This window comes from Aphelocoma coerulescens (genome assembly GCF_041296385.1).
Source record: "Aphelocoma coerulescens isolate FSJ_1873_10779 chromosome Z unlocalized genomic scaffold, UR_Acoe_1.0 ChrZ, whole genome shotgun sequence".
In the NCBI taxonomy this organism is placed as follows: Eukaryota; Metazoa; Chordata; class Aves; order Passeriformes; family Corvidae; genus Aphelocoma; species Aphelocoma coerulescens.
In genome coordinates, this window is record NW_027184085.1 from 43027180 (window position 1) to 43054696 (window position 27517).

General features: G+C 37.2%; 1 protein-coding gene across 1 annotated transcript in view; it reads right to left on the reverse strand.

The window, feature by feature from the left end:
• Nucleotides 1–102: 102 nt before the first annotated feature.
• Nucleotides 103–27517, reverse strand: part of CHSY3 (chondroitin sulfate synthase 3) — a 141665-nt gene continuing 114250 nt past the window's right edge. Inside the window, exon 3 of the mRNA XM_069001961.1 lies at nt 103–4241. Within this exon, the coding sequence (XP_068858062.1) occupies nt 2676–4241 (1566 nt within the window). The 3' untranslated portion in view covers nt 103–2675. The remainder of the gene's footprint in view (nt 4242–27517) is intronic.

Sequence of the window (27517 nt, forward strand, 5' to 3'; positions counted from 1 at the left end):
TACAATCAAGATTATGATTCAGACTAGACAAAAGCAAACAATTGATTAACACAGATATTCCCATCTTAATCTATACATACATACATAACATTACTCTAACACTTTTGTGCTTTTTTTTTTCTTTTAATATGATCTCCTTAGAAGGCATATTATTCCTTAGACAAACTAACACAAGTTCTCAAGTTATCTCAGGATAGTTATTTCAAAAGACAATGCAACATTTCATAATAAACATTTATAATCAGGTTTTTAACAAAGTAATTCATCATATAAACAAATGAATCAGTCAAGACACTAAATAAATATTTGTACTGGTAAATACTAGCATTTTGCTTATATAATGTAGGACCTGATCCTGCAAGCCCTCTGTATACATCTTTATCCCCACTGAATGATTGGTTTCATTGCTTGTTCTAATCTACTATTTTACTTTGAGCTGAGAAAATACTTTCTGGCCACTAAGTTAAGCAATTGAAGTAAGTACTGGAATACATCCCAGCAGACAATGATTTCCTTAGATGTCTTTGTAAGTCATTAGGTTTTTTTCTTGTTTGTGAAATCAGCACAAACATTTATCAACAGGCAATTGGTTTCTGATATTTACAATCTGAGTTGCATTGGTTAATTGAGATTGATCAAATAAATCATATGTTCCTTGTTCTTGGCTTTTTTAATGAACAAAGTGTGACTTTTGCACTCAATTTGAAGAAAAATTTCCAGAAATTATTTTGTAAGTGATACTGAATTTTTCTTTCGTCAGACATTTGAGCTAACAAGACTAGGCTAGGAAGGCAAGAGCCTCCAGGAGAATAACAAGCCCGGGGCTCTGCTTGAGGAGGGCTGATACAAACATGAATTACTCTCACTGTTGTCATCTACCACAATCACTACCTTCTCCAAGGCAAGGGAATAGCCTTTTTTAAAGCACACAACAAACTAGGGTCAGCCCTTTAATACTGAGTTTACTCAATCCTTGTCAGGGTTGCCTTTTTCCTTGCATGGTAAGTCTAGAACAGAGAACCATAGATAACAGACGTTAAATGACCTACACACCCTTTTCATGCCTTAGGAAATTATCTGGATATCTTCACACAAACAGGTGTGCCAGTGAATTCCAATCTCTTGTTGTTTTGGTTTTTTTTTTGTTTGTTTGTTTGTTTTTAAGGAAACACAGAAGCAGTCAGTTACAGCTGAAAACCTTAAAGCTTTTTCTTGCCCAGCTATGTTTGAAATACAGTTTGAAATCAAGGGTACTGAGGTTATTAGAGGTACCCACTGTAATAATTTAAGTTTAGCTAAATTCTGAGAGTTTCCTGAATATCTCTAAGCTCTTACCACAGTATAACATGAAATGTTCCAAGCATGTGGCAAAAGTAACAAAGATTGTAACAAATCACTGTCTGAACTGAAAAGCGGAACATACTTTGAAATTACTCTCTCTATATATCTATATATATAGGGATATACACACACGCACACACACACACACATATATATCCCTATATAAACATGTCTCTAAAATACAGAAATTTATTTTATTATTTCTCCTGTTGGTATTACTTTAAATACTTCATGAATCCACAATATAACAACTTCAGGCTGTTTGGAGAGATAAATCTGAACACAGTCTTACAACCTCCACTAATATAAATATATTGGCAAGGAACTTGACCAGCAATAGCAAATTTTGAAACTTAAATAATTATTCTACAGTTACTTTAATTTTAACAACAAGTTGCTACTGAGTACCAATATTCATGGAAAACATAAAAAAAAATAAAAATAGAGTTTTAACTTTTAACACTGAAGTGCAGCCTTATGAAAGGAATGTAAAAGAAAATTATGTATTAGAGACTCATTCTAAAAAGAGAAACAGCAACTTATATTATGTGTTTCAAAATAAGAATACTGTATGCTTGCACTTATCATAAATGACCATGTTGAGTCATAGTTTCTTCTTGCCTGCAAATGAAGGATGTTGGCTCAAAAATCTTCAAAGTGTACATGAGCATTTGATTACATCCTGTTTGTTGTGAAAATAAAGTTCATTTACACTTTGACTGAATAACAATGAGGAGTTTGTTTTAATAATAAGACATTTAAGGACCTTGGTAGCCAGTACCAGTTGTATTTGCAAGTAGCTCCTCAGCTTTACTCTTTTCTTTTAAAAAATAAAAGTACAATTATAGTTATTCATTTACTTTAAAAATTCTAAAGATGAAGAAAAGTAGCGTTTATACATATAAGTCCTCATATAAATTATAAAACTCAAGTTTATCTTAGAGAGTTCCATCCCCAGAAGAAGCATAAAGCACTTTTGTGGTACCTTCACCAGTAAATATTTGTATCACATCAAATCTGAGAAATGAAACAAAGATGATACTGAATCCAAAAGCTGAAAAACAATGTTCTTCTGACACAGTCTCTTGTGATGGATATGCTCCATGGACTTGTATGATTTCCATAACTAGACTGAATTTCAAATAAAGGAAATATGAAGGAATTCACCTCACCAGTTCAGTAGGTATAAGAAACATCAGTGAACAGCAGAGTCATCCTGTTTGAGGTCAAAAAGTCTTTGGAAGACTACAAGGCGGGAGTTTAAAACTATGACAGCAAAATCAAATAAGAGCAATGAGGTAAACTCCCCCAAAAAGGCCAAATAGGCTAAGCTGTCAGGAGAGAGTCCAGTTGTACCTGACACCCAAATGTTTCTGTAGCCAGAGTCCAGCGAGCTGCATGGCAGAGGCAAATGTACTTGCTTTGGACCCTAAACACATTTTATATTGTTTCGGATCTAAATTTGGGTCGCACTGAACAGGATGAAAAACATGGACAACTCCTACTTCCTGACTTCTGAAAGCCTTCAAGCCAGATGTTATCACTTTAGTAAAGAGGTCTACATCCTCAAGTCCCCAGCCTTGAATTGAGGTATCAAATCCACCAGCAGTAAGTAGATCACTTTTGTAAATACAGGTAATTCCAAATCCATACTCCCTCCAAAATCCAGTTCTTTTTGTGAAAACAAAACTACTGTCAGCTGGAGGATCGCCTCCATATATTACTTTTGGATCATACTGGCTGAAGATGATAGGGTAGTAAACCTGTTCTCCCTGAATAGTGTTATCTCTGCATCGCTGGAGGAAGTCTGATGTGAATACTAGATCAACATCACAGAACAGCAGCAAAGTGTCATTGTCAAACTGAGACGAGGCCATCTCAAGACCTAAACCTCTAGAAAACTTTCCTGACATTGGAATCAGGGTCATATCTGCCTTGGGATACTTAATGCTGTATTCTTTCATTAGCTCTATGTGTTTGTTAGAGTCTTGGCCTGACTCAGAACTGAAGAGAATTATTGCCAATTTTACATTCTGCCTGGGAATCAGACAAGTCTTCTCAAAGTTATCCATAAATCTTGAGAAAGTATCAAATCTTCCCGTGATAGGGACAAGAATATGTATTTTCTTGTCACTGTGTTCCCCAATGTCTTTGGTGCCTTGGAACGATGAGGAAAAAATCTTTAAAGAATTTGAAAGGAAAGAGAAAGATTGAGTGTCAGTGTTGGTGTTCTCCAGCAAGCTTTTTACATCCAGCTCCTCTGCTTCTTTGAAGAAAGGTTTACTAAACAATTGCTGAAGGTAAGCATGGCGTCTCACTGGAACTGTAACTTTCCTTCCTTTGTGCCTTTTGTACAAAAGCAGTAAATCCAGGATGTACTCCACTCCATGCAGAGGGTCTACCCTGCGGTAGCCATACTGTATTTCCTTGAAATCAATGAGCCTTCCTCTAGATCTGGAGTTCTCATTTATCATTTCCATGACTTGCATTACTGTATCATCCAGTGCAGCCCGCAGGACACTGCTCAGGCTCTGCCGGGGTGGTTGGTTCTCCACCATTGAGTAAAGAAACTTTCCTGTCAGGAACTCCCACTCAATTACTTCATCCCTTTCACGTGGCTGGAAATTATTGAAAGATGGCATCACTCCCAGTTGCTGATCTTCCTTATTTACTTCAGTGTTACTGAGCTTGCTCATTAGGACACTTTCTCGATGGAGCTGGATGGTCCGATGGCGCAGTTCGGAAATTTTGCGACTCAGTATGTAATTGTGCAGCCTGTATTGGTAGGCTGGTCTTTTGTTCGGATGAAGTGTTATGGCTGTGTGAATCTTGCTGTTGTGAAGATCTTGAATGTAACCCTTGCGGTTGTGTTCATAGTTTTCGTGGAACAATTGCTGCATCTAGAAAGAGAGAGAGAGGGGTGTAGGGGGAAAGAGACATTAAGTTGAAGTGCTTCTACCCAAAAAAGGACTCACATTGGTACTGGCATCATTACCAATCCTTACAGATCAGGGTTATTTTTAGGCATAAAACTTTAAAGCATTCAGTAGAAAATATTTACATTGTTTTGGTCTGAGTTTCAGTAGTGTCCACTGTGAGCAAATACTGTCCTCTGTCTAAACAGAAGAGCAGGTATCTTGGGTTGATCTTTACTTTGTCCAACTGCAGAACTGAAGGAAATGCTTAGGCATAAGTCTGTGGGTAATAGTTCTGACTTCATACGTACTATGCATGAACCACTGACTTCACCTAAATCTAAATCCTAATTAGCACAGATCCTTAATGAAAGGTTAGCAACATTCACAATTTTTTAAAGAGCACTCTGGATTTGTGTCTATGGAGCACAAAGCTGATTGTACTGATACATGCAAATAGTTAGTGCTGCTTAACATTCAAAAACTGAATAGCCTTAGCAAACTTTACTTTTCATGTTGACAAGAGAATCCAATAATTGAAATAAAACCATTGGAATATATGTTTTGTCAGGTACACATACAAGAGAGTATGTCAGTTAAGCTATTGATTGTGATAGTGATTTCCAATTTCTTTCTATAGTAAGAAAAGACATTCTACTTCTGTCAAATTAGTAATTGTGATGTAGTGAAGAGATGCATTTTATGGCTGACAGGTCTAGGATCTAAAATACCTGGCCTTTATACTTTCTGTGCTGACAACTAAACTACAAGCAAATCATAAAACTATCTCTGACTCAGTTTCCTCTCTAGAAGACAACTTAGCTCATTATTAATGTGATGAGTATTTATTCTTAAATGAGAAATTATATGGAGTAGTAAAATATTAACATCATAAATATATTCAAAATCCACTGCTCTTTGCTAAGCTAACACCTACTAACTCCAGAGATACAGAATTATTTCCCATGACTAGCAGATAAAGGAGAAAAGGCTGGGGTTTTTTATCTGCAATCAGACTGGTCTGTAATTAATACATAAGGAAAATGTGTGAATTAGATAGAAAATGTTGTTCAAAAATGTGCTGTAAGCTTGAGCTGTAATCAGATTCTGAGATGGGTATTGAAGTTTGTCTTTTATACACTGAAGAAACCAAGAGAGGTAAGTTCTGATTGCACAGTATCTCAGACTCAAAACATTTAGCTCATTTTACTTCAATTCTTTCAAGAACAGAAGTTTTATTAATGGAAGCAGCAATATTAAGAATAGGGCAATAAATGTAAAATAACACCTAAAAAGGCTAAGAATCATGAAAGCTATTTAAAATTCATTGACACATACAAGACATAACCATTGTCACATTTAGAAAAGCAGAACTTTAATACAAAACTTCTAGAGTACCCCTCCATCTCATTCGGACACCAAATGCCTCTGGCTTGAGCAAACACAGTTGCTAGTATTACTCAGATTAAAACTTTTGAGGCTAGTCATGTAACACCTAGAAAAGCAACAGCCACATTCTGAGAAATACCCTCAGCTATGTTAATTTACCTCTAATAAAACAGGTACCTCTGTTAAATTAAAGTGAAAATGAATGTTGAAAAACATATGAAGTTACAACATTACTCAAATACCCCTTATTCACAGAATTCCTATCTAAATCTGTCCGAGAACATTTATTCTGTCTTGGAATGTGGGTATTTTGCTTGTTACATGAGATGAGAGGAGATGAAGCAGGGACATGAGGGTTTGGGTAATTTCCTTGTAATCACAGAAAACAGGAGCCAACATCATCAGGCCTGTTAGTGTTTTAACTAGAAGTGCTGGAAAAACTGAAATATGGCTTCCTTGAGAACTAGAGATGAACACTGGCAGGACAGGTGGAGTAGAAATTGAAAGGCAAAACTGTCTAGGAAAGGGATTGGTGATGATATTTGCTCTTTGGAAAAACAATTTTCTCCCCCTACAACTTACATTTTGACTAATGAAAAAAGAACACCTGATCTGGCTAGATTTCCAGCTCTCCAGCTATAAGTTACACCTCCTTCTTGGTCTGTTTTACTTAAAATTGTATGCTGTGAGCTCTGCAAGGTGACTGTGGTTTTGTATTGTCCACTTTTTCTGTAAAAAGCTGAAGCCATGATTTTCAAACCTAGAATTTCATAACAAGGTCCCTTTAAAGGAAAATAAAAAAAAACCAAAAGAAAAACAAAAGAAGGAAGGGGAGGTGGTTTGGGTGCTAAATGGTATTAACATCCTTGCTCACAAAGCCTGGCTTACTTTTCTAAGTTATCTAATGAAAAATGCTATTTGAGTATAAATGAAACTACCATCAACTTTACACATATACAACCATTAACACCTTAACACATTCCACTTAAAGTATGTGACTTTTCATCTTGAAGTGCATTAAAGTTTTATGAAAAGTAGTAAAATGCATTTCATCCAAAAGATTTGCAAAGATGACAAATTATTGCTGCAAAGCTAAATGCTGTCCTCCAACTTTTGTAACCCCTGACTTACTTATTTAACAGAAATATTCTTATGACATAAACATCGCATTTTTCGCACATTCTAGTTTCAGATGCCTAGGTTTATTTGATATGGTCCACTGAAATTACAGAGAGAAGGTATCCTCCATTATACTAATGATTTTGCTTTTGATAATCAACAACAGATTAAAAGTAGCAATGAAAAAAAATTGAATCAACTCAGTAATGAAGTATTATCACACATATGCAAAACTGTACTAATCCATTTTCAATTACATTACTGAAAACTTTTAACAGATCCCAATTTGGAGAAAATAGAACAAACATGACACTGAAAGCATCAACACTTCCTGAAGACAGCCTGTTATAATCTTGGTACAGAAATTTGTTCTCAATATTGCAGGAAAAAAATGTCTTTTTACAACTCAACTTATTAACATCTAAATGAAAGCAATTCAATTTGATCCTAACTTTGCTTTGAAAATTCTAAGCAAGGTGGTCAAGCCCAGGAGGCAAAGGGAAGGATGATTAAATTTCCTGGAAGATGGATTTGTGTAAGAGTCTGAATTGAAAAATGAAGTCATAAATTATCTGGCAAAGTAGGTGGGTTTGGGGGCGGCAAGATTTATTGACTATAAATTAAAATTATTCAGCATGGTAAGAGTAAACCTTCCTGCAAAAGTTTTCATGATTTTGAATGGCAAGGTAATAAAATGCCAGATTAAATTCTGTGTAGATAAATGCAAAGTATAAATGAGGAACACAATCCTAACTCTACCTGAAGAATGTCTGACTGTGTGCAAGATGTCAGAACTCTAAGAGAACCTAGTTACACAGTATGCAATTCTGTGCAGATGTCACATGAAGGTTCAGTAGTGATGAAAGGAAAAGGAAATGGCATGAGGACAAGCCTAGCGTGAATCAGAAACTTCATTATATGGTTGTGTCCATAGCACACCAGCATCTCGAACACTGTGGCCAGGCACATTGTCAATATCATCCCATCTGAAATTGATAACATAGAATTATAGAATGTTAAGGGTTGGTAGGGACCTTAAATATCATCTAGTTCCAACTCCCTGACATGGGCAGGAATACCTTCGACTAGACCAGGTTGCTCAAGGCATTACCCAACCTCGCCCTAAACAGTGTCAGGGTTGGGATATCCACAACCTCCCTGGGTAACCTGTTCCAGTGTCTCACCACCCTCACAGGAAAGAATTTCTTTGTAACATCTAGCCTAAGTTTTTCCTCTTTCATTTTGCACCCATTACTCCTTGTTCTATCAATACAGTCCCTGAAGAGTTGCTCTCTGGCATCCAGACCCTGGAAGGCTGCTATGAGGTCTACGTGCAGCTTTCCCTTCTCTAGAGTGAGCAGCCCCAACTTTCTCAGCCTGTCTTTGTACCTCTCATCAATCTCGCGGCCTCCTCTGGACTTGCCCGAACAGTCCCATGTCCTTCCTATGTTGGAGGCACCAGAACTGGTACTCCAGGTGGGGTCTCACCAGAGCAGAGCAGAGCAGAGGGGCAGAATCCCCTCCCACGCCCTGCTGGCCACGCTGCTTTGGATGCAGCCCAGGATCCCATTGGCTTTCTGGGCTGCGAGCGCACATGTTCAGGTCATGTTGAGTTTGCAATCAACCACCATGTACAGTGAGTACAAAGGTACTAACCAAGACTACCCCACAATTACACATGTGAATAATTAAATAAACAGATAACGAGGGCAAGAGGGAGTAATCCAAAGAGGGCGAACCCTGAGATCAATGAAGTCAGAGTAAGTGAGCACCATAAGAAAAATGGATAGGAACGGTCACCATCTCTTCTCACACAAAGAACTATGACACTTACAGGGATGCACTCAAGACTCAGAAACAGAAAAGGAAATAATCCCATCACTCAAGCACAGATTTTACTGGCACAGCAAGCTGCTGATGGTAAAATTTCGCATCACTTTAAAGAGCAACGCAACAACTTAGTTGGAGACTGCAATCATTGCTATCTAGAACTCCTGGAGGCCCAGCTGAAGACATACCACAATATTTTCTTGTTGTTCTGCACCCCTGCCTCAGCTTCTCCTACCAGTTACTGCAGAGAGAGAATATTTTGCCAAATGAACTGTTAGTGTGACATGATACAACCATTTTACTGAAAGCAGTGAATGGGAAAATTTGTCTTCAATCAATACATGGTGGCCCAACATTTTATCTTTTCATATTGCATGACTCTGTGACTTTTCTGAATAGTTTGCTGTCTTCTGAATGATTCTTAGAGCACAGCTAATGCAACAGTTGGCAAGGACTTCTGCTTCTCTCCATGCCAGCTGAAACTAGAAGTTGCTAAGAAATACTAACAATCTAATCATGCTCTGAGGAACTCTGAAGTGCAAGGAGGAATTAAAAAAATTATAAGAAAGAAATCAGAATAAAGGCAATGCTTTATTATCATGGCAGAGAAGTACAACAGCTAATATGCAAGCCATGTAATTTGCATTTCAAGCTCTGAAATGATTGTAATCGCAGTGATTTACTGATGTAATAAAAAGGGAAAGTTCTTATTACATATACACAAAACCCAAACCAACCAACTTCATTATTGCAAGACTATCACATATTAAAAGAGTGAATGTAAATAGTGCTTTTTAAATTAACACAATTTTTCTTTGAGCATTAAGAACAGTTCCTCCCATTTAACAGAGAAGACATAAAATATAATCCTCCATCCACTCAAGCTCTTCTTAAATCCACAGTAGTACTAAACTGTTTTACCATTTTTTCCAAACTGGACTTCTAATAAATGTAGAAATAAGCTGAACAGGAATTACTCCTGGTCTTTCTTCCCTCTGCTCTTTAGAGTTTAGCTCTGCTAAAGATGAGGATTTATTCACTACTTTCAGTGAGTTCAAGGGACATTTCATCCATATGAAGTACACATGTAAATCTACTGTGTTTAAGATGATACTGTTTTGCTGAACAGCAGCAAGTTGAGTGCTTAAAAAAATTTCAGATGCCTGTAGGCACACTAGGATGGTCTCAATACGTACTATAATAAAATGCAACACTAAACTACAGGTAATCATCAGTTTCTTAACAAGAAGATAGATTTGCAAGTCAGTTTTGGTGCTCTGAGAAATACTATCAGCCTGGAGAAGATAAGGATTAAGACTGGAATTATGAAGTGCATATGAACTAGATAACAGAGAAGCAATAACAAGTTATGTACAAGTGGCGAATTATCAGTTTGGAGGGAAGTTATTACAGAAGCTTCTAAGGAGCAGCATTGTACCTAGTGACACTGGCACAAAATCTTGGACACTGCTCAAGGCACAAAGTCAAGGACATTATGACTAAATGAGAGGAGAAGACAACCCACAAGAGCCAGAGAATGTGGAAATTAAGAACTTACAGAAATTAAGTTATTATAATGAAAAAACACATATAGTCCTATACCCATGTTGTTAGAGGTAAGTGACTAAGTATCTTAGGAAAGATGACTTTTTAAACTGGAAATAATTGACATCCAAAGAGAATGTAAGAATATTAGCAGACAGTAAGGTGACATGAAGACATTATGAAAATTCAGTGTGAATCCTCTACAGAAAAGGGAAACAAAACTTTGTGTTGCATCAGTCAGAATATTTTGGAAAGACACAGCAACAATTTCACACAATTCTGGACCTGCATCTTTATCAAATGTGTGGGACCAAATCATTGCAAAAGAAACTTGTCAGGACTTTTCTAATTTAGCTTGTAAATAGACAAAGTAAACAGCTCTGGTATACAAGGACAGCAGCATGCATAGAAGGAAAAAGAAAAATGTCCTAAATTACCCTGGGCATAATCTAAGTGAAACAATTGTGGAAAAGGCTGCATTTTAATAGTCAACAGATTTAAGGAAGGTAGGCTGACAGCCTTTTGGCCTCCTTAGGTTTGGACTGCCTGGGGTTACTAACCCCCTCCTTTGGAACAAACCAGCCTTCAGAGTAGGAGCACCAGGGTAATGTAGACAGACAAAGAAATCAGTAAGAGTTCCAGTTACAATGAACAACAAAAGGTGCCGCAGCTCCCTGTACAACCAAATACTCTTCCCATGTCTCATACAGTATGAGACAGATGAAGAGTTGATTAATAAGTGGTATTTCACAAATTTTAAGATAATTAATTAATAATTAATTCCTTCAGCATTTGTATCAAGTCACTAAAATACTCCATTGTTGAAATAACACACATTACATTATGGTCTACTAGTTAGCCATAACCTGCATCAAGTAGACTCTATAAGAATCACTAGCTTTTTATGTACATGCTTTATTATTTACAGAATTTATACTATCTATTAAAAATACTGCAAAATTTGACCACAAAAGTAATACATAATCTTTTATAACAACACATCTTCAATGCAAGACACTAAACCTTTCTGAAGGCTCATACACAGCAATGCATCAGAGCATTTACCAATATTTCTTCCTACAAAACATATACTTTTTAAAAATGCAGTTGAGGAAAATGCTTAATCATCAAGGAGCAAAAGAAGAGGGAAGTTACTTTGCCAGCCTCTTGCCCTTAACCATAGACCTGAAGGTAGTTTATGATGACTATTGAACCATATCATTAAAAACCAAATTTTTGTGTTAGCAAAATAAGAATAATTGAAGTTTTAGTGTGCCTATGGAATTATTTATCAAATTAAGTGAAAGTTACAATTAACTCTATTACATTACACATGTATGCAAACTTCTATTTCATAATCTGTCCCCTTCTCACTATGTGACACATTTGGCCATATAGAGGCAAAAATATTAAATCATTCAAATATTAGCCTCCAGTACATGCAACCGAAAAAAATGGAAAAAGTCTTTAAGGTTATATATTTAGACAGGAATATCAAATTCTACCCTCTGGGTTACGGAAAAAAAAAAAATTAAAAAGTGATTTGATGACTAATCATAGTTTCTGCATTGTTTCTCTGTGTGTTGTGACATAAAGTAGTGTATCTGTTTAATGATAAACTTTTCTAAAACGTGGACTCATGCATTTGTACATCTGACCAATGATTGGAATACTGTAATTATTCTCTGAAGTGCGTAAGCAGCACAAATGCTGACCCACATATACAAATTATATAGAAACTGGAAATTTTGCTTTTTTTGGGTAGTATCACAGCTGTGGGTAGTATCACAGTTGAACTAGCAACACACCCCACTTTACAGGATGGCCCCAGAAGGAATTTTTACTGAGAAATTTCCCTTTTATTACACCAACAAAGATTGTGTCCTTTTCATTCCTACTCAGTAGTGCTCATATGTTTACATTTAGCTTATCCCAAAAGCCTTCCCTCCTACAAATACCCACATTCTAAAGAAAACATCCAAACACTGGCAGCTAGCGTGGTGAACACTTTTTAGCATGGATATACTCGGCACAGTAGAAAGGCTGGAACTCTTCAGAGCGTTACAGCAGAGAGCAGTTTGGTTTATGATAGCTCGAAGGTGAGATAGTATTTCATTCACACTTGGCTAGAACCATTCCTAAAAAAACAGTGTAGTGTATCCTTTCTGTTTTTCACTTGTTCAGACCAATCTCCTGGTACATGCTTGAGAATCTTTGTCCATCCAGACCCATTTCACGCTAACCAAGCAAAGTTGAAGCCACAGAATTAACACCCTGTAATGCCCTGAGGCTGTGCTGCCTGCTTCATGTGATGACTTCACTCCTATCATACTAGCTGATACCAGTTCAGATGCTCGGCATACCATCTGCACTCCTGTCACATTGCCTGACATGGGAAAGTAACCTGCTCCACTCAGAAACCTGCCATGTTCAGTGCATGAAATCTCTTCTGCTGAATGAAGAATTGGGGAGATTTTCTTCTGCAGTGCAATATAAAAAATTAGTGTTTCTACAGCCCTTATTCTTCAAGTAGTCTGAGTGTGTAATCTTAAAAGACTGGGAGAGGACAATTTCATACAAGCCAGAGAAAGCAGTCCTCTGCAAGTCCCTGCCCCAATAACAACACTAGCTATAGAAAGTATGAGGCCCCTGTCTTATGAAAAATCCTTATACTGTAGCAATATTTTACAAGACGCAATTCTTCTTACTAGGAGATGAGCAACCTGCAAACTACAACAGTCCGAACACAAATGGTTCCCTGGTATTTATGATTTCCCCTGGAAAAATCCATCTTCCTGAAGAACCTGCATGCCTTACTAAACCCGTTATCCACTACAGAAAATGTACATCTTACTTTGCTCAGCAGAGGCTTAAAAGGTCTTTCTTAACTGATTCAGTCCTAAGTATCCTTACTTTTGAAGTAACTCACCAATTCAAGCATTGAAGAAAACTTAGAAATTAAAATGGCTTTTTCGCGAATTCTTCTGAAAAAACTATTAAAAAAAATCAAGCTTCAGGGCTACAAACACTGAGATGTAAGTGCTGAGTTAAACTTCAGTATTTCTTTGCTTCACAGGTTAGTCACGTTCCTGAGTAAATGAAAAGTTGTAAGTGAAAACAATCATTTGAGTTTTCTATTCACAGTGTATTTATTATTATAGTCTATAAAAGGGAAATGCTGTGAGCTATTATTTATAAGTGAAGTCAGTTATTGGGACACAAAAGGTTTTTCTTCATATTCTAGGAGTCTTTAATAGTACTACTGTTTAAGCCTAAAATTTGAGGCTAAAATGAAAGTAATAAATGTTTTTCTCAATATTTTTTTATTGCTTTTCACCCTCAGTTTTACCTAAGTTTCCACAAAATCCATTTTGATAGAAGACAGCAAAACCAAACAGCCCTGTAATTCCCAAAGTCCACAGTTATTTGGAAACAGAACTTCACTTTCCATAAATATTAAAAGAAATAATAGAATCATCCTTACTGTAACCAGAAGATTTATTTATTCAAGCCATGCACCAAAAAAGTTCTCCCTTTAGGCTTATATCACACTTATTTATAAAGAGCTTCCTAATATAAACTACTTTGGCACAGTGATGGGCATTCTATCACATCTGTCACCCCCTAACGCTTCCGTTAGCAAAAACATGAGGTTTTGGAACTTATTAAGTAATACTAATTCAGTGCAACTTGATGGAACCTTGATTTTCAGTCTTAAAATTGACCCTGCTTGAAGACCAAGGGACTGAACCAGATGATCTCCATGACCTCTTTAAGTTATATTACTTTACAGCCCTCCAATTCCATATTAATTAGTGAACTGACATTACAAACCATAATTTGAAGAGGAACAGAGTGGTAGAAATGTCTACTGTAGAATCAATATTAAGGAATCTGCACCTGACCTCCAAAAGTTTTTCACAAAAATATAAACTTTGGGAGACTGGAAACACTGACAATTTAGCATATTTTTTATCTTGTTAATATATGATCTATACTATACAGCAAGGGTGCAGAGGCAAATACATGCCACAGTTCAAAATTATTTTGAGTAACTCAGCCTTAAAGAGATGCTACTTTCTCTGTTCATTTGCCCCTTTTTCCCATTATTTTACACTTATTTTTTCACCTACTTATTTTCTTGGGAATGTGTTACTCTTCTGCAGATTAGTGGAAAGTACTTAGATACAGTAAAAGATAATAATTCACCTGTGTTTAGTTGATACCCTTCCACTTATTCACGTATTTTTTTTTCCCCCCACATGTTCTATATATGCCCAGAATTATGCACTGGGAGCTGTACCAGATGAGTACAACATACCTGAAGATGAAATGCATGGTCTCAACAGCTGTATTGTACACATCCAGTTAAACAAAATTACACCAACAGCAATTCTTTAGCTGAACTTCCTTGCAATTTAAAAAGCTCGCTGATTTGTTAGTGTTACACAGGTAATGCCATAAACAGTGCAGTATAACATCTTGTGGAGAACACAGTATTTCTTTTTGGCTAACAAGACTGGATGTACACCTACCAGACAAATGTCAAATGAGAATACTCAGTTCTTACTTCTTGGTCAAAGTAGAGCTGTTAAAGTACTACCTGAGCAGAAACACCAGTTTGCTAATGTCATCTGAAAATCCCATGAAGGTGGAGAATAGAAGTTACTAAGAAAGAGTAATTTCAAAAAGTCAAAACAGAAAGCATGAGAAGGGGGAACAGATGGGATGGCAACCTACGCCGGGGAGTGCTGAGGATCAATTAACTTCCACAGCCATGCAAAAGTTGGAAAGGTCAGATAAACTGGAAGGAACTCCTCGATCAGGAAACATATCTTGCCACGTATAGAAGAATGCAGTGCACCAGCAGATATCTGATAACAAAATGCTTCTGAACAGTAAAAACAACGAGGCAGGGAACTGCGGCACTTAGGGCTTGTTTTGTCAGAAACTGTATTTACGTCAGCAGGTGAATACTGATGGTGTGCTTTTAATACTGCTCCACCTTAAGTCTTACCCACACCCAGCTCCTCTCACTGGGAAATTAAGCCATACCATGAATGTTCACATAGCTGGAATAGAGGGATTTAGCTACAGGGAATCATAATAAAAAAGCACTAGATTAATGAAAAAGCAAAATTTTCTACTAAACAGATCAACCCAAAAGTGGCCCAGGACCACTAGCCAGAGCAGCAGTGATCCCAGGCAGAAATACCAGGAGACTGAAGTTTGCTATCCCTGCAGACTGGAACCAAAGAGGAAGGAGTTTGGTGAGTTTCTCAACACAGAGTTTGTTCAGACCTCTAATCTGAACAGATCTGTACAGCAGAAACAACAGAATGCTGCACTTGCCTTTGCTGTCACTTGTCTGATATTTCTGGAGATATTTTCTCCTCAGTATAGGCACATCTGAAAGAAGTCTTTTCATGTCTGAAATAATTGTAACTCCTAACAGTAAACCACATTACTAATAAAAATTACCTCAAGCACTCAAATGAGAAAAACTGCTTAAAATGTAATTGAGTCAAGAAGTCAAGAAAGAATGAGACTGGTTGGAAAAAAATCCCATAACTCTCTATGTATTTCAATACAACCCTTAATTATGCATCTAAAATTTTGGTTTTTTGAGGCACAGGCATGCAGCTTGTTTTCCTTGCTACTGCTTACCAGCTACAATTTTCTTTTTTCTTTTAATCTCAAGAAGTTATCATTCCACTGCAAACACACTTCAGAAAAATGCTGGGTTTACCCTTTAAAGAAGCTTTTGAATCCTTTAATTATTCAAAGAAAAATTCAAGAAATGCTTGCATAGCCAATTAAGTACAGATTTATATTCCAGCACTATCAGATAATGTTGAAATGATGTGTAAAAAATAGCATTCCATTAAGTGACTTCCATTAAGTAACACCATAAATTCTGTTTAAATACTTCATCAATCAAACAAATGAACTGTCTACATACATCACACATTTTGTTTACATTAATGCCTAAACATCTACAACAAAAAATAGTGTAGGAAAACACCTGGCCTTGACTGCTTTTGTTTATTCATAATTAGCAATATGTCACTATTATTTTAAGTATTTTAATTCCCTAGTCCATTTGCCTTACTTGGATACATTTTCCCACAAAAAATAAAGAAAGGATAAGCATTATCAAGAGATATACATAACTGAAAAAACACAGAAGCTTAGCACAGGAGTGATACTTGATTATACCTTTAAAGATGGAGAATAGGAATTCAATCTGCAGCATCCATTTTAAATTATATTCATCCAGGCAACATCAAATAAAAACTCACTGCCATCCTTTAGCAGTGCTGGTCTAAGTATGGAACCAAGAATGTGAGACAGAGGTAATACATGTTTTTAAAACCATCTAGCAAGACAGACAATATAAACATGCTTCTAGGGGAAGCAAAGTTTTGGATACCTAAAGCTACCTGGAAGCCTTTTGGATACCTTAAATAGCTGACTAGTCTCCTTGCTTCAAGCTCAGGACAAGCTGTTTCACTTCCTGTTTTCTGGTAATAAATCCAACATACTGACAAAATCTGAGATATCAAGAGATAAAGGATAATGGAAATAGGTAGACAAAAAAGAGAAACAGATCAGGACTAGTGCCTATCTAGGACATACAAGGAAGAATGTATTAAGAGAAAAACAGGGAATCTCATAAGATCAACACTTGTAGCAGAGCGCCAACTTTTTGTTTAGACCTCTAAGAGCCTTAAAGTTATTTGATTTTCTTTGAAGTCCACATATTTATTCAAACTGTCATCAAAATCTGGCTTTTCGCAAAGCTGTTGGGTAGATTAGGTGTTAAGATACGGACATGCTGGAGCACAGGACTCCTGAAAGACAGCATCCAAGGGGGAAAAAAGAGTGTGATTTCATATTAGTTAGGATAGACAGACAAATAGGGTAACAAGGCTGGTGAAGGAAGGGCCTAGAACACAAGTCCTGTGAGGAGTGGCTGAGGGAGCTGAGACTGTTCACTCTGGAGAAAAAGAGGCTCAGGGGAGCCCTCATCACTCTCTACAACTGTCTAAAGGAGGGTCCAGCCACATGGGGGTCGGCCTCTTCTCCCAGGCAACCAGCAACACGAGAACACAGTCTTAAGCTGTGGCAGGGGAGGTTTAGGCTGCACATTAGGAAGATCTTCACAGAAAGGGAGATTAGACATTGGAATGGGCTGCCCAGGGAAGGGATGGAGTCACTGTCCCTGGAGGTGTTTAAGGAAAGACTGGATGTGGCACTGGGTGCCATGGTCTGCTTGACAAGGTGTTGTTAGGTCACAGGTTGGACTTGGTGATCTCAAAGATCTTTTCCAACCTGATTGATTTTGTGTGATTCTCTGAAATAGATTATATAAACACACTGAAGTGTGTTTAAACACTCAGCCATGACTTAACTTATTTATATTTATATCAAAGTGGTCTGGGAGACTTAGAGCTATGACAAAGGGTTGCCTACAGCAGGTAATACTGCTGAGTGGTAATCTTGGATCATTGAAACAATGATCCAGTGAGAAACGCCCCTATCTGGGTGCCATATCTTTTTATCTGCATGAGATAAGAAGGAATTACAGAATTCTAGAATAGGTTGAATTGGAAGGGAGCTTTAAAGGCCATCTAGTCCAACCCCCATTGCAATGACCAGGGACATCTTCAAGTAGAAGAGGTTGCACAGAGCCTCATCCACACTGACACAGAATATTTGCAGGGATGGAGAATCTCCCAACACCCTGGGCAATCTGTTGCAGTGTTCCATCACCCTCACTATAAAAAATTTCTTTCTTATATCTAATTTAAATTTATCATCCTTCAGTTTCAAAGCCATTCCCCCTTCTCCTCACACTCCATGTCCTGGTAAAAAGCACCTCTCCAGCTTACTTGTAGGCTCCCTTCAGGTACTGGGGGCTGCTCTAAAGTCTTCCTGGAGCCTTTTCTTCACCAGGCTGAACAACCCTAGGTCTCTCTGTCTCATTAGGAGACATGCTTCATCACTCTGGATCATCTTCATGGCCCTCCTCTGGACTTGATCCAAAAGGTCCATGTTATCTTTTTGGGGACCCCAGAGCTGGATGCAGTGTTCCAGGTGGGGTCTCACCAGAGCAGAGCAGAGGGGCAGAATCCCCTCCCTCCCCTGCTGCCCACGCTGCTTTGGATGCAGCCCAGGGCACGTTTGGCTCTCTGGGCTGTGAGTGCCCATGGCTGGGTCATGTCCAGCCTCTCACCCACCAGCACCCCCAAGTCCTTCTCCCCAGGGCTGCTCTCCATCTGTTCATCCCCAGCCTGTGCTAATACCAAGGGTGGCCCCAACCCAGGTGCAGCACCTTACACGTGGTCTTGTTAAACCTCATGAGATTCCCATGGGCCCACTTCTTGAGCTTGTCCAGGTCCCTCTGGATGGCATCCCATCCTTCAGGTGTGTCAACAGCAACACTCAGCTTGGTGTCATCTGCAGACTTGCTGAGGGTTCACTTGATCCTGATGTCTGCCATTGATGAAGACATTAAACAGCACATTAAATACGAACACCTGAGGGACACCACTTGTCACCGGCCTGCCTCCATCAGGACACTGAGCTGTTCACCACCACTCTGGATGTCACCATCCAACCAATTCCTTACCAACTAATCAGTCTAACCATCAAATCCATTCCTCTCCAGTTTAGAGACAGCACTCGACTGCCATGACTTTTCAAAAATCATGGTGAGTAGCTTGGCAACTACATCAGACAATTTCCTCTATGTTCTCTTTGCTCACTCATCCAGTGGTGAGGCTCTGTATTCCCACTATGCACAGGTTTTGCCTGTCTGGGTGGAGGCTCTATCCTTCCCAGCCAGAAGCAGATGACTGAGTTGGGTACTGGGAGGAAAGCCTCTAAAACTGGAACTAAGAATTGCCTCCAGCAAGATTTTTCTAGTGCTCGGAATATTAACTTTATGGATGAAACGTAACATGTCATGCGGTAACAATAAAAAATGAATAATTTATAAATAATAATTAACGTAAATCAAACATATATTTTTAACTAGGACAAAGAAATAGAAAGTCAGCAGATGCAAAACAGAGAAACAGAAAACGTGTGCAAAAAAGTACTTAAGGGAGATTAAAAATAGTGAACTTTAAAATTTTTGAAGACCAGAACTTAGCATGAAGCTAAAAGGATTAAACACACAGATAATAAGAATATCCAAGATGATAAGGACAAGAGCAATGAGAATTCTTACTGATCCAGGGTAAAAGCAATTTGGTAGCTCATAATGGCCCATTGGAAGGGGTCAGCACAAGCTCACCACGAAGATCAAGCCTACAGAATACAATGTTAATAACTTCTCCCAGAGAAATATATTTAGTAAAAAAAAGTATCACATCATATATCACATCACATTAACATTTAATTTAACATTAATTTAACATTGAACATTAACATAAAACAGGATTTTTAGCATCTTTGGACAACAAAACAATAAACATAGACTGGTGAAAAGTGAACTATTCTGTTTTTGGTAAGCACATCTGGAGAACACTTAAAGACATTGCCAAGTCACATTTTAAATTCTCATATTAAATAAGAAAGAAGCGCCAGCATATGTACCTAATTTGGACCAAGACTCTCTATTCTATCTCCACTAATTAAATACTCCATCATTCTTATAATAAGGTTAACCATAAAATTTGTAACAACTTCTACAAAATTTGGGAATGACTGGATCCTGGTTCTGGTGGCTGGTAGACCTGGTTTCTCAGAAGTTACCACTGGGGAACTAATGACACAACTAGAGCACCCAAGAAGTTTGATTTCTTCTAAAGAAAGAACAGTACAGTAAGACTTCCTGTTATACTTCTTCATCCCCTTGACATAAAAGCTTTTCATCAGTCTGCATACTGGCTAGATTTCTGCATGATAGGCCAAATTTAATCTGATTTTTTTTTCTAATTTTCTTACACTTGTACTACATCAAGTTATTACCCAGCTGAGAAACGGAACAGCATGATCTCTTTGTCAACCAAGTCTTCACTTCTTGCCATGTCAGTAAAAGAATATTAAAATGAGGATGTTCAAATTAGGATTTAATTTCATATGGTGTAATCAAGGAGATAAGTATGGCTTCCTTCCAGCTGATTGTATTACCATTAAAGTTTATGATAAATTATGAACGCCCTTGAGCTAAACATCCAATTAAAATAACATAAGCATGGCAGGATGTCTGTTACAATGTTTTCCTTAGAAGAAATCCTAATTATATTGCTATTATACTTTTCCACAGGCATAGCTGTGCTTTCTGACTGGATCGTATGAAAATATAACATTAATTAACATGACTGTCTTTTTATAGCATCACTGAGAATCACTCTTACATTAAAAATAAAAAAAAATCCAAGCCTGCTGAGTTATATGCTTCATGGCAACAAGAGATCTAAGACTGAACATGATTCTTCACCCTCCCAGTATTATAAAATATCCTTAACAAGATACTTCATTGTCGGACTTCTGAATTGGGAAGTGTGGTTGATTAGTAAAAAGAAAAAGTCTTTCAGTTAGACAGTGATAATTTGAAACCCACTTTATACTGCTTCATGTGTTTTTATGGCTGAAAATATTAATGGTTTTAATGAAGATTTGAAAGCTTATGTTATGAAAAAAGTGGCATTATCCTTCTATTCAAGTCATAGATTTGAAACTATTTTCTTTTTCCAGGCTGTAAAAGACCTGCACATTCATTGATTGGTTCTTCAGTAATAATGATTTTCTTAAAAATCACTGAAGTGCGTCTAGCTTGGTGATTTAACTCATTAAGGAATTCATAATTTACATGCACTATATCTTCTTTTACAGTATGCCACATCATTCTGTTTTACACAATATTCTGTCACAGAACAATCAAATGTGTAGAAAGCAGTTCTATCTTTACAATAGATTTTCAAATCAAACAAAGCAAAAAGAAAAACTCCAAAAGATAACAAATAGAGAGGTGCAATGGAGTACAGAAAATAGATGGGTTTTATATATTTGGAGAATTCTGGGTGGAACAATTCAGAAAAAATATTAAGGACCTCAGATTTTTACCAATCCAATTGACCTAAATAATTCAGAAATTAGTTTCTCTAGTTTTTATTAAATTGTTGGTTGGCTTGAGTTGTGCTTTGAGGACAGAAAAGAACAGGGAAAGAAGAGTAAGAATTGAAACAAAGGGCAATAATCCATTTTACTGTTCTCTTGTCTCTTACTGTAAAAGGTTATAATATTCGGAAGGAATGAGAACAGAACTACACATAGCTGAGGCTATTTCTGTAGGATAACATTACATTTTTTTTAATAGGATGAATATTAAGCAAATAATTACTCTGTCAAGGTGACCAATAGTTCTGTTTCACAACAATGGTGACACCATATATTAAGAAAAACTCTTTCTTACACAACTTTCTTTTATGACCAGGTTGAAATAACATTTAAGAGCTGCTTGAAACCCACCTAATGGGTTTATTACATTTATCTGCCTGGATGTGTGCCTACAGAGAGCTGTGACTACTGTTACAACTATGCATACCAAGTCCTATAAAAAGTAAACTAAGACAGTCATAGAATCATACAATGGTTTGGGTTGGAAGGGACCTTAAAGACCTTCTAGTTCTAAACTTCTGCCATGGGCAGGGACACCTTTCACTAGACGAAGTTGCTCAAAGTCTCATTCAATCTGGCCCAGAACACTTCTATGGATGATGCATGCACAGCTTCTCTGGACAACATGTTCGTGCCTCACCAATCTCTGAGTCAAAAACTTCTGTCTAACATCTAATCTAAATCTCTCCTCTTTTAGTTTAAAACCCTTCCCCCTTATCACATCATTATCTGCCCATGTAAAAAGTTGTTTGCCCTCCATTTGTGAGTCCCCTTCAAGTACTACAAGGTGAAATGAGGTCTCCCTGGAGCCTTCCCTTCTCCAGACTGAACTAACCCTGCTCCCTCAGCCTGTTGTCATAAAATAGGAGCTCCAGTTGTCAGATCATTTCTCTGGACTCCCTCTAACATGCTGATGTCTTTCTTCATGAAAGACAGAAGACTGCTGAAGACTTCAGAGCTGGATGCAGTACACCTGCAAGTGAGACCCACAATGGCAGAGGGGAGAATCACCTCCCTCAACCTGCTGTTGAGGTTGACAATGTTTGTTTAGAATACTGAACAAAATGGGGAAAGCAACAAAGAACTTTTTAGAGAGACGATAACAGAAATAAGTTCATTCAAATATGTGGCAACAAAATTATTTTTCCTTTATTGTGACTGAAGACAGATGTAGAATGAGGGAAGGTAAGCAGTAGTTAAGCCACAAAGGAAATTGACACCGAAGTTGCAATGACATAAGTTTTAGGAAGATGTGTTGAAGCATCAAGTGTGTCTGCCTCAAAACCAGGTAGCCTTTGCCTTCGGAGAGCTATATACTAAAATGCGCAAATGATCTCACTCATACATGAGGTCCACTAATCTTATCAAAAAGGAAGAAAGAAATAATGTATTGGAACTTGCTCCAAGTAGGCCAAAACGCACTGAAACGAGAAATTAGAGATATAATCATTGGTGTTCCTACCACTATTGTGAATATGCTGATCAGCTGTTTCCTGAGTTTCAGTAAGCAAGAAGAATCAGCTATCTTTTATTGGAAATTAAATTTGGTCTTTTTCTCTTTATGTCAGCTGGGTTCTCTAATGTTTAAAGCATCTGTCAATGGTGACATTCAGAGGTGATGGTCAATGGCTCCATGCCGTGATGGAGATCAGTGATTAAGTGCTGTCCCTCAGATGTTGGTATTGGGACCAGGGTTGTTTAATGTCTTCATCAATGACACAGATATCAGGATCAAGTAAATCCTTACCAAGTCTGCAAATGACACCAAGCTGAGTGGTGTAGTTGAGTTGACACACCTGAAGGACATGTCATCCAGATGGACCAGTACAAGCTCAAGACCTGGGCCCATGGGAACCTCAAGAGGTTTAACAAGGCCAAGTGCAAGTCTGAAAATTAAGATTCAAAAGTTAGGAAACAAAGGGTCCTTTAGAAAAATACTACATTATTGTATTTTAGAAGTATAAAATTTAATTCAATTTCCATGTTCTGTAAACAAAAAGACCACCCATAGCATAACATCCCATTGCAATAAATCACATTTCCAATCCTGTCAAACACTCCCTCCCACTCACTGAAGTTTTTCCTCAGACAATCTAAGTGATTTTATGTAATTAAAGTGCCAAATAATTATTTTCAAATTGTATTTAATTGGAAATTAATGTTGCATTGCAGATTTGAAGGGGGCTTGTATGACCAAATTTTCTCACCTATATTGAGTAGGTCTAAAAAATGCATTATGTCTCTCTTCATACACACTTTTTCTCTTAAAAAACTCAAAAACATTGATGAAATGAAAGAATTAAGCCCAACCTTCCCCAGTTTCTGAGCGTAGGAAATTTCAATGCTTCTATTCTTTACTAAATTCTGGGTGTAATTTTCTGTTCCTTGCCAAGAAACAGAAATTAAAAGCAAGCACCCATTATTCCATCCATCTTACAGAAATAATTGCTCTTATCCAATTTTGCACTTTTCAAAAAAGTTAAGGATCAAAAGTGTGGAACATGGCAGCCTAGGGCCGGAAGATTAGCAAGTTCAAAGCACAAAGGCTCAAGCCTGAGTCAGAAATAGTCAGGTAGGGCCATTTTGACTCTTGGCTGCTACTATTAATTCAATTAAATACTAAATCCTCTGCACATGTTTCATTTCTGAATTAATGAAGGCAAGTTAGGAAAAAACCTTTCAGTCTGGTTTTAGTTGCAGCTGAACAGAAAGGAGTGTATAAATGAAAACTCCAACTGTCTGCTCCAGAAGTTGAATGATCTAAACCCTACATATCTTCCATCCCTGTTCCTGCTGGTACTTGTGATCACTCCTACTGTATTTTCTGTTTAAAGCCCTGGTCAGTGCTCCTCTCCCAGTTGCAGTGCCCACTTCGTCATTTTCTTCCTATCTGCATTCCCATGTGATTTTTTTCCCTTTCCCTAGTCCCTTCCATTCCACCCCCTCAAGTCACTGCACTAAGATAATGAGTAAAATCACCCCAAGTATAAATGTGAAGCAATTTGTTTGTTAGGAGGCATTTCTGTTTTCCTTAATATAGATCAGCAATCTACTTCCCCTAATCCTGTTCCTCAAAGGACAATAATATTTTTTACAAAATTTAAACTAATCTGTTCATGGCATAGAAAATTTTAGATCTAATGTTTCAAATATAGCAAGATTATAAACAAAGAAAACAAAGCCTTTTCATAGGAAGATTTATGCAGCCTATAATTAAGAGCAACACAATTAGTGCAGGCTATACTAAATAATAGCACATGCTCTGCAGAAGAGCAGAGCAGCCTTGGGCTTCTCATACAGAATTAGGTTTTCTTTCTGCTCTCTGAAGCAAAAGACAAGTAAACGTTTGACAGAAAGTCTAAGAGTGGTGACATGAGGCGTTCTCTTAACCAAAATTTCCTACCAATTTTGTCACTACAGACTCCTCAGGGTTTGTTACTAGATTAGTAGCTGTTCGAGTACTAATTTGATTGTGTAAAGATTTTAAATATTTTGCTTAACTTAAAAAAATTTGATTAAGACTTAAAATAGTGAAATTTTTCATACCTTTTTCATCATTTTACTTATATATGCCTCTCTCTTTTAACCTAATTTACTATTACCTTTAAATCGCAGTCATAGGAGATTTTTTACCCCATTAAGAAAAAAAGTATTCCCTGGCATCAGCCAAAATTTGGATCAATCTAATGTTCATTTCACATCAGAAAGTTACGTGGTTTATAGGAAAACACAAAATTTATTTCCCTCTATTAGAAAAGTAAGACAATTAGACATGTTACTGCAGATAACAGTTAACTTCAAAATTTAGTTCTCCTCAGTTTTGGCCAGACATATTCTGAGAGGAGCCTTTCAGGTTGCAACTGTGTTCCTAAGTATCCAAAAACTGATTGGGTACTTCAGGCACTACCGGCACCAGATAAAAAAGTTTGTGGATTTTTCTTGTAATGTATTACCACAGATTTGAACTATGATGAAAATGTAAAAGAAAACCCCATAATCTGACAATTGACTAAAACAAAATGAAAAACTGCTTCTCTGGGTTATGGACTTATTCTCTGGATATGTTTAAGTCCTGAAAGACAAAAAAATTCCAAGAAAGGAAGAAGGCAATGGTCAGTATAGTAATGCTGTGCAAATATATGCAAAATTTGGAAGGAAAATAAATGCAATAAAAAATTCTTTCACAAAATTAATTCCTACATACTATTTTCTTCAGAAAGCATACTTATGCAGGTGATGAGTGTTCCTATGACCTTGAGGCAGGATGCAACATGGAGACAGGAGCCTGCACTAATAAAAGCCTCAAAGCTGAACAGCAGCACCCCTGTAACAAACTTTCGATGGAAGCAATCCAAGTCAGACTTGTGGGCTCAGCAGTGCTTGTATTGTATTTATAGCCTTCTACTCCTGTAAATGAAATCTTTGCTGATAAAAGCAAACCCATCATTACTTACACTAGTAAAGTGCTTTGCACAGATGTTCAAGAGCTATGAAAAAAATTACGAGTCAAGCTGGTTTTATACTTGGTTGTATTTTCTTTTAAAACAGATGGGTTTCTTTCTATGCCTTGTAAAGCCAATTTTTATATATATTTTAATTATCTCTATCCCATCTGTGCAGTTTAATTACTGATTTATTTCCCTTTTTAGTAAGATATCCATCCACACATATTTAATTCCTGCCTATATTAAGGAATGCAAATAACTTAAATTTTCCTTATGAAAGTGATGATGCATCTTTTAAAGACAGCACAGCTAGGACATGTCACAAATAACTAAACAAACTGCAGAGAGTAGGAACTGTAACTGCAGTTCCCTTTACCAGCCTCTGTACTTTATCAGCTAATTGTAAAACTCAGTTTTGTTGATGAGACAAAAGAGTATCTATACACATTAATAGTTATACATTAAGTTAACATCTGATTCCACCTCACTTTGCATAAAGCTAGCCAAGAAATGCATTACAATTGTCTTTGCATATTTACAAACACTATTGCAGGGTATTTGAAAAAGGTCACTTTTAATGTAAACACTAAGATATAAGTAAAATTCCCACTTCCAACCTGAACAGACTCATGGTGATTTTGATGTAATTCTGCACATACAGAGAAACTGGCAGCACTTCCCCTTGAGAATGTGCCTTTTTTTAGTAATGCCATAAATCCTAAAGCGGGTCCTGCTATGAACATTCCAAGATTTTAACACAACCCTGTCTAAATGACACAGGAGCATTAACACAGCAACAGTAAAGAAAACAGTACAATGGATTCAGTTCACAATTCACAATTGGAAAGTTACCTATGTGAATACACCTAAAATTTAGGAAAACGGTATAGTTATCTCCTCAGAACTGCCCACCAGGATTAATACAACTGCTTTATCAGATGAAGTACTTTTTGTTTGGTTGTTTTTGTTTTTTTTTTAATCCTGTCTTTTTTCTACTCAAGTGAACTGCTTTCAACCAACTGGAGTTTAAAACATCATAAGGCTCACAAATCATATCCTTCTCCAAGAACAATTGTCGAGAAATAACTACAATTAAATACTGACACTCCTAGTATAAGCAGAACGAGGTACAAAGCTGAAGACAAGCAGTAATATTGCCACAAACTGTGTAGCAATCAAAATTCTGAAAGACTTTCAAGAACACAGGTACCTTTTTAACCAGCTGATACAAAAGGAACCAAACTGTACTAAAAAAAGGCATTTTTTACATTTGACCAAGCAAAATCCAAAAGAAAGTAAAAACTATATGCTACCATTCTTCATAAACAGCAGCTGCATTCAATTCATATCAGAGCTGCTGTGAAAGATAAGAATTTATAAACCACCTTATGACAAATGAAGTGTTCCACTGGAAAGAAAAACAACTTGAGAAGATCCTTCTGGGGGAACTGACAGATTCACATGCTGAAGTGCATCCCTGACCAAGAACACAGGGTTTATTGTAATTAAATTATAATCTTTTTCACTGCAATTATCACCAAAGAAAAACTGCAAGATTGTTGTGCTGCATTGCATTTATGTGGCACAATTCTGAGGGGGGGGAGGGGAGGTCTAAATGGGTGGCTTTTGTGAGAGAGTGCCAGAAGCTTCCCACCATGTCAGACAGAGCCAGTGCCATCCAGCTGCAAGACAAGGCTGAGCCCATCAATAATGGTCATAATGCCTCCAGAACAACGTGTAAGAAGGGAGGAAAAACCCTGCGAAACTGCAGCCAGATGAGAGGAATGTGAGAAACAGCCC